Source organism: Glycine max, chromosome 17, assembly GCF_000004515.6.
Source record: "Glycine max cultivar Williams 82 chromosome 17, Glycine_max_v4.0, whole genome shotgun sequence".
NCBI classification, from domain to species: domain Eukaryota; kingdom Viridiplantae; phylum Streptophyta; class Magnoliopsida; order Fabales; family Fabaceae; genus Glycine; species Glycine max.
In genome coordinates, this window is record NC_038253.2 from 7,543,520 (window position 1) to 7,552,155 (window position 8,636).

The 8,636-nt window shown below is 34.8% G+C and overlaps 1 protein-coding gene across 1 annotated transcript; it reads left to right on the forward strand.

The window, feature by feature from the left end:
• Window positions 1-768: 768 nt before the first annotated feature.
• LOC100802859 (ATPase 11, plasma membrane-type) lies at window positions 769-7,373 on the forward strand. The gene is made up of 22 exons (XM_003549609.5): window positions 769-979; window positions 1,133-1,237; window positions 1,350-1,469; window positions 1,567-1,665; window positions 1,771-1,908; window positions 2,054-2,188; window positions 2,308-2,487; window positions 2,597-2,803; window positions 2,879-2,998; window positions 3,103-3,222; window positions 3,377-3,499; window positions 3,589-3,693; window positions 3,784-3,928; window positions 4,427-4,591; window positions 4,726-4,964; window positions 5,148-5,180; window positions 5,301-5,382; window positions 5,496-5,656; window positions 5,876-6,061; window positions 6,149-6,331; window positions 6,422-6,597; window positions 7,028-7,373. Exons 2-22 carry the CDS (start codon window positions 1,184-1,186, stop codon window positions 7,122-7,124), a joined length of 2,868 nt encoding a protein of 955 aa, XP_003549657.1. The 5' UTR covers window positions 769-979; window positions 1,133-1,183; the 3' UTR covers window positions 7,125-7,373.
• Window positions 7,374-8,636: the final 1,263 nt, after the last annotated feature.

The following is an 8,636-nucleotide window of genomic DNA, read 5'->3' on the forward strand; positions in this document are numbered from 1 at the left end:
ATAAAGGGAATTAAATTACAAATCAAGAATTAAAGAAAGACAAAAATGTAATTTAACTTATTTTATATGGAACAAAAATTTAATATATATATATATATATATATATATATTATATTTTTACTATTAAAAATTCAATTAAATAATGATATATGGACATTAAATTAAAATTTCATAACACATATTTAGTGAAAAGTATTTCTTATTCGAAGTAAAATATACAAATGAATATCATTTAAACAAATAATTTACTAACATAAATATACAAATATAATTTTCATACCTAACAGATCATTGTTCACAAAAAAAACCCTAATAGATCATAGGTTTAAATCTGTCTTGATCGAAGACATTATCTCCTTCCCTAAATTTCCACATATATAAAACAATTTTGGTCCTAAGTTTTGTCATTTTATTTTATATTTTATCTTGTATTATTCACATTTCCAAATTGAGAAATATTATTTATATAACAAATCGTACAAAATTTTAACTAGAAAAAAGGTATGAGATGCAATAAATAAAATAAAAAATTATGTGATATAGAGATGGAGACATAAAACATTAACTTGTATAAACTGTTGTGTTGTTGTAACTAGTAAGAGTCTAGTGTATTTCCAATTTAACTACGGACAGCTTATAACATGCTGATAAAGTACGCTTATGTCCATAATAAAACGTGAAATTATGACAACTTTATATTTTTATTTATTTTTAAAAAAGGAAAATTTAAGGATAAAATAAAAAGTGCCTGAGAAATAAATAAGGAGAAGAAAAGGATAAGCAAAGTTGATAAATAAAGATGCGACTATTACTGAGCAAGTGGCTCAAGTATGGTATATGTATCTACTTAGTAGTTACTATACTCTAACATGATGGTTTCCTTCACGATCCAAAGGAGTTTGTGTTTGTGCTTTTCTGTGCTGTGAAGAGTAGTAGTGGTTGTTGTTGTTGTACATCGTTTCAATCAATCCTCGATTAGGTTGACTACTACTCCTACCCATAACCATACCATACACCCTTTCTACTTTGCACACTTTTTTTTTTTTATTTACTTGTACTTAGTGCTAACTCTTTCGGTTGGTGCACTTCAGGCAAGCACGCTAACTCTCTAATTTCTGAACGGTTTTTGTAGTGTGAGAGCCAAAGTTGGTAGCTCTAGAGAGACATAGAGAAGAATAACAAGATGGGGGACAAGTCCCAAGTTTTGGAGGCTGTTTTGAAGGAAACTGTTGATTTGGTAACATTAACATAGATAGATCTGAATCACTTCATCCTTATGTCGTTCCTTCTTGTGTCTTGTTTTTTTTTCACTAATGGTTTTTTTTTCTTTAATGAATTTGTGAATGCAGGAGAACATACCCATTGAGGAGGTTCTTGAGAATCTGAGATGTGGCAGAGAAGGGCTCAGCAGTGAAGCTGCTGAGGAGAGGCTCACCATTTTTGGTCACAACAAGCTAGAAGAGAAGAAAGTACTACTCTCTCTTCTTTTTTACTCATTTTGATTAAATCCCACTTAAAAAAAATTTGAATTTTTATGATGAATTTATCTTCTGTGGTGTTGTTCAGGAGAGCAAATTTTTGAAGTTCTTGGGATTTATGTGGAATCCTCTGTCATGGGTTATGGAGGCTGCTGCTATAATGGCTATTGCTCTTGCAAATGGAGGGGTGAGTGCACTTAGTTTTTGAGAGTTTATATTGGCAATGAAGGTGTGAGTTTGTAAGTTTGATTATTTGGACTTGTTTCTTAATTATTATTTTTTTTTTTTGCAGGGGAAGGCTCCTGATTGGCAAGACTTTGTGGGTATCATTACCTTGCTTCTCATCAATTCAACTATCAGTTTCATTGAGGAGAACAATGCTGGTAATGCTGCAGCAGCTCTCATGGCTCGGCTCGCTCCGAAAGCAAAGGTGTCGAACTCAGTGTCTTTCTTTTTGTTTTATCTCAGAACTGTGTGGATTCCATATTCTTATTGGTTCAGTTTGCATCTGGAAGGAATCTTTTCTTTCTTTTTTTCCCTTTATAGTTTCATTTCTCATGGGTGTGTTTGTGAAGGTTCTTCGAGATGGTAGGTGGAATGAGCAAGATGCTGCGGTCCTGGTTCCCGGTGACATAATCAGCATCAAACTTGGAGATATTATTCCTGCAGATGCCCGGCTTCTTGAAGGGGATCCTTTGAAAATTGATCAAGTGGGTTATTTGTTTATTATTTGTTTATATATCTTTCATATAATACTTTCTCTTTGAATCCTCCACATGCCTAATTGGTCAAATTATCCTCTTTTTCCTTGGTACTTCGTACTTTTCAGTCTGCACTTACCGGTGAGTCACTGCCAGTGACAAAGGGTCCTGGTGATGGAGTATATTCTGGTTCTACATGCAAACAAGGAGAGATTGAAGCTGTGGTCATTGCTACTGGTGTTCATACTTTCTTTGGGAAAGCTGCTCATCTTGTGGATACTACCAATCAAGTCGGTCACTTTCAAAAGGTAACATAAGAGAGAATTTAACTTTCTCCCCCCCTTGCTGTTCAATTAATATTCATAGTTCAGAATTTCAGATTTCATTTTTGTTGTATTTTTTTGCCATCTTTTTCAGGTCTTGACTGCAATTGGGAACTTCTGCATATGTTCAATTGCATTGGGGATGGTTATTGAAATTATTGTTATGTATCCCATCCAAGATCGGCCATATCGTTCTGGAATTGATAACCTCCTTGTACTTCTCATTGGAGGAATTCCAATTGCCATGCCCACAGTTTTGTCTGTGACCATGGCCATTGGTTCTCACAGGCTAGCTCAGCAGGTCAGTTAGTTTCTTTTGGTCGAGCACCTTGGATTTGGGTGGACATATAAGAACTAATAGTGATAATGTCTGCAGGGGGCCATCACCAAGAGGATGACAGCCATTGAAGAGATGGCAGGCATGGATGTGCTTTGCAGTGATAAAACTGGGACTCTGACATTGAATAAGCTTACTGTTGACAAAAATCTTGTTGAGGTTGGTTGCTGAATGGTGTTTGCTGAATGGTGTTGTTTGCTTGTTTTCTTTGTATTTTATTTTATATGCACTCGTTGTGATAAATTTCTTATTTTAACATTAAGGTTTTTGCAAAAGGAGTGGATCCAGATACTGTTATTTTGATGGCGGCCCGAGCTTCAAGGCTTGAGAATCAAGATGCAATTGATACAGCCATAGTTGGGATGTTGGCTGATCCAAAGGAGGTTAGTCATAGTCATAGATTTATTGTTCGCTGGTATTCTTCTTGAGGCATATTTTTTAGCTTCAAGCCAGCAACTATAATCTGAACATTTACTTACATTTTTGTAAATTCAATTTGATCTGGCTTTTTACTTTTTTAACTTACTGCTACTGAAGGCACGTGCTGGCATACAAGAAGTACATTTTCTTCCTTTCAATCCTACCGATAAGCGGACAGCATTGACTTATCTTGATCAAGATGGCAAAATGCATAGAGTAAGCAAAGGTGCACCAGAACAGGTAATTTGACAACATTGTTTGCTTAATTTTATGTTAATATTTGCTCTTGTGTATTGTCATTGTGATGTCCTTTTTATTATGATTGTTAGATCCTGAATCTTGCACACAATAAGGCAGACATTGAACGTAGAGTTCATTCAGTGATAGACAAGTTTGCAGAGCGTGGTTTACGATCTCTTGCTGTAGCATACCAAGTAATTAATTTATTGCTTAATCAATTGGTGCATTTGTATACCTATGTTTTACGCTGGAAATGTTAATTGGGGCGTCTCCATTTTATACAGGAAGTTCCTGATGGAAGGAAAGAGAGTGCTGGAGGCCCGTGGCAATTTATTGGCCTTTTGTCTCTCTTTGACCCACCTAGGCATGATAGTGCAGAAACAATACGAAGGGCACTAAACCTTGGAGTAAATGTCAAAATGATTACAGGTCTATTATATAAGTTAGTAAACACCTTTGTTTTGCTTGTATTACGATATTGAATTCATTGTTCTTTATAGTTAATGACTTTAATAAGGATTATAAGTAAGCGGTTTTATTATATAAGAAACTGATGTGATTGGAGTCCTGTGAATGTTGGTAGTTCACTAGTCCTGCAACATCTGATTTATCTTGCTTGTTATTCTGGGATTTAGCAAATGTTTATTCACCAAACTTGTTTTACCTACGATTGAATTTAAATTTACAGACTGGTAGGTGAAGGCTTTTGCTTTAGATGGGTTTACAACTTCACAATCTGAGTATCATTGTCGTACTGTAAGGAAAGAATTTATGTGATCCATGGTAACATTGGAAATTAACTTATGCATTTAGAGTAAAGGATTTGTTTTTCAAAATGGCCAACAATATAATGCATGTTTGAAATAGTCAACTCCATATCCTCCTCCCAATTTTCAACTATGTATCTTCCTTTATTTTTTTTATCAGGGGATCAGCTTGCTATAGGAAAGGAAACAGGTCGTCGCTTGGGAATGGGTACCAACATGTATCCTTCATCAGCTTTACTTGGGCAGGACAAGGATGAATCCATTGTTGCCTTGCCAATTGATGAACTAATAGAAAAGGCTGATGGATTTGCTGGTGTATTTCCTGGTATGCTTTGGTGTTGTAATTGCAATGTATTGTTTTGCTTATTGTTTGACATGTAGAAGATGGAATAACTAACTGTAGTTATTTAGTATTATATGATTCTTTGCTGATGTATGTCGGTTTATATATTTGGTCAGAGCACAAGTATGAGATCGTGAAACGCTTGCAAGCTAGGAAACATATTTGTGGAATGACTGGTGATGGAGTGAACGATGCACCTGCCCTCAAGAAAGCAGACATTGGTATAGCTGTTGCTGATGCTACTGATGCAGCTCGCAGTGCATCTGATATTGTTCTAACAGAACCTGGACTTAGTGTTATTATTAGTGCTGTTTTGACAAGCCGAGCAATCTTCCAGAGAATGAAAAATTATACAGTAAGCTAATGAATTATTGTTAATATCTTTTCAAAAAAAATTTCCCACTTAATCATCTATATCGTGTTACTTCAGCTGTTATGATACTCCACACCATTCATTAGGTTTTGGGAAATTTTTGTTTTGTCCTGGCGATCTCCACTTGGGATATCATTTGACTAATAGATTTCCTCTTTCATGCAGATTTATGCAGTATCAATTACAATACGTATTGTGGTAATTAAATTGTTATGCAACTCTGGATTTATTTTCTACCTGACATGGTGTTTTGAACAATGTACTTATTAGATGGGTCTAATTTTTTTTCTGTTTTCTACATGTTTGACATCCTTACAGCTTGGTTTCATGTTGCTGGCTCTCATTTGGAAGTTTGACTTTCCACCCTTTATGGTGCTTATTATCGCTATCCTAAATGATGGTTTGTTGTTTCTTCTGTGACATACTGTCATTGTTTCCTCTTGCTTGTATTCTGCAGCATGCTTCTATGTGATTCTGAGCTTATTGGTGGCTAATATTACTTTGGCGTTGTAGGTACTATTATGACAATTTCAAAAGATCGTGTAAAACCATCTCCTCTGCCAGATAGCTGGAAGCTAGCAGAGATATTTACTACTGGAGTTGTGCTTGGAAGTTACCTGGCAATGATGACAGTTATATTCTTTTGGGCGGCATACAAAACTAACTTTTTCCCGGTATGACTTCTGTGATTTCTAATCCAAATCTAAATTTATTGTGACATCTGTGCATGTTCATCCCTTAATGGCAGCAATACTGGGAGACTCATTACTGTTTCCTATTTATGTGAAATGTGAATCAATGTCAATTTATTCCTTTCATGGATTCTGCTTTTGGCTTTTGATTTCTTTGGATGCCCGATTGATTTATCTTGTTCTTCTCTGCTATGTTTTCAGCGAGTGTTTGGAGTCCCAACTCTTGAAAAAACTGCTCATGATGATTACCGGAAACTTGCCTCTGCAATCTATCTTCAAGTGAGCACTATTAGTCAGGCTCTTATATTTGTAACTCGATCTCGAGGTTGGTCTTATGTTGAGCGTCCTGGTTTATTGCTGGTGTTTGCTTTTATTGTTGCTCAACTGGTAAGCTACATAACCTTTTAATCCTGTTGTGTTTTTTCTTTCTTCCCTTCATTACATCAACTTTGATGATGAATTTGTTGTGTGCAGATTGCCACCTTGATTGCAGTATATGGAAACTGGAGCTTTTGCTCAATTGAAGGAATAGGTTGGGGTTGGGCTGGTGTTATATGGTTATATAACATCATATTCTACATCCCACTTGATATCATTAAATTTTTAATTCGCTATGCTCTGAGTGGTAGGGCTTGGGACCTTGTCATTGAGCAAAGGGTGAGTAGAGCTTTTTTTCTTGAGTTTGATTACTCCAAAGCTGGTTTTAGTTTTTGTTCTATGCTTATTATGGATTTCATTATGTTGTAGATTGCATTCACAAGGCAAAAGGACTTTGGAAAGGAACAACGTGAACTACAATGGGCACATGCGCAAAGAACATTGCATGGATTACAACCAGCTGACACCAAGTTCAATGAGCGTACACATGTCAATGAACTCAATCAAATGGCCGAAGAAGCTAAAAGGAGAGCTGAAATTGCAAGGTAATTGTTTTAGGCAAATGTTAATCAGTGTCCTTAGGACATTGGTTAAGAAATTAAAAGAACTATTTTTTATTGGGATGCATAAAATTACAGTGTCCATAATTTTTTTTATGTTTTCTTATGATTTTTATCATAAATACTTCCCGCTTTGAATTCTTTAACCCTGAGTACTGGTTAGCCATACCCGTTGTTTTATTTGACAAGGAATTAAGATGGGGATATACATCAAAATATTGCATTCATGACTACAATGTTTTGAAGAGTATGGAACAACAATTAGACAATAACTAAAACAACTTCTATTAATTCTCCTAAAAAATGAGATCAGACTTTTCAATTCTGTGTCTTTCGCGAGGGTAACATATATTTCGTAGTTAAATTAAGTTGTTTCCTAATGTCCTATAGACCCCATTTATTTATTTATTTTCAGGTTGAGAGAACTGCATACACTAAAAGGTCACGTAGAATCAGTTGTGAGATTGAAGGGGCTTGACATAGACACAATTCAGCAAGCATACACAGTCTAAAGATGCTTATATATATTTGCATACTTATACTGTAAAGAGTTACATTCTGATGTTGCTGAAGAACCATATAATGTAATATGATCACACACTTCAACTTTAATGTCCTTTTTACTCTGCCGTCTGTTTTGAGCACTTAAAGGAGTGCTTTTGTGAGGTCACTTTATGTCATCTTGTTTCTTGTTATCACTCTATCTGTCACACATTCTCCACAATTTCATGATGCCATGAACGAAGAGAAATTCATATTCACCCTTGTATCTTATGCTTCTGATTTCATTTTCTATCTATGTACCTCAATTTCTTTCATCTTTGGAAATTAATTATAAAGTTTGAAGTGAATTGGCAGAAGAGCGTGAAGTTACGGTACGTTTGCGTTTGGTTTGTTTATAAGCATATATGTCACGGAGATAAGTACCTTATTAATAAGAGTGAATGTGGATATTCCGTGGTGAGGAGTGTGTTTTAACAATAAAGTGCATTGTTGTAACATTTGATGAAAATAGAGGTGTCAATGTGAGTTGCGGCTCTTTAACTAATTGGGCCTAATTCGGCTCAATAGTGGATCAAAGCGACCTCAAAGTCGGCTAACCTTTTGTTATTATTTTAAGAGAAAAAAGATATTGTGAAATATTTCTACACTATTATCTAATTAAAAATCATCATTTATAATAAATTTATTAACTTTCGTAAAATAATCTTAAAAGTCATATCGATAATGACTTTTGATTCAATAGTAGTGTAGAATGACTTTTGATTCAATAGTAGTGTAGAATGACTTTTGATTCAATAGTAGTGTGGAATTATTTTAAACTATCAATGTATCACCATTAAATTCTTATTTTAATCACTCAATTAATTTTTTTAAAAAATTAGGTTATTAAAATTGTAATTTCTAAATGATCTGTAATATTTAGATTTAATAGTAATATTTTATTATATTTTTTTTATTTCTTTCTAATTTTTCTTATTTATTTAATTTAGGCAAATTAACTCATGTAACCAAGGCGAGATTTTATATGTGTGTGTGTGTAGCTCAGTGGAGTTGAGTAACTTTGACACCACGGGATGAAAATGAAGAGTGAATGCATCGCTATATTTGGCCTCATTTGCACAAAAGTGTCCTTCCCTCACCCACGGTTTCTCCAATTAGAATACTTTGCACCAGGAAACTGGGATAATATATCATCTATTTGTGGTCCTAATAATAACTAACATTTGATATTTTTTTAGCCCCCAATCCATGATAGAAAGAAAGGAATGTGCTTTGGAGCAATGAGCATCCATATCCTAGAAGCCAAAGGGTTAATGGCGGATAACATGCTAGTGCAATGATGGTATATTACAAGTATGCATTTGCCGTTACAAGCTCTTTTGAGATTCTTAGGACCACGTACGCCACTTCCTGAAATATGCATGGTTAGCATTAGCAAGGAGGTTATAGGCAATTTTGTGATGTTATAAAGAGACCATCACAAAAACTTTTCCAACTGACACTTTTAGGACCAATCACCA

Coding starts and splice junctions, on each gene's coding strand:
- LOC100802859 (XM_003549609.5), top strand. CDS start 1,184: ATGGGGGACAAGTCCCAAGTTTTGGAGGCTGTTTTGAAGGAAACTGTT. Junction 1,909..2,053: donor GGCTCGCTCCGAAAGCAAAG/GTGTCGAACTCA, acceptor GTGTTTGTGAAG/GTTCTTCGAGATGGTAGGTG. Junction 2,488..2,596: donor AAGTCGGTCACTTTCAAAAG/GTAACATAAGAG, acceptor CATCTTTTTCAG/GTCTTGACTGCAATTGGGAA.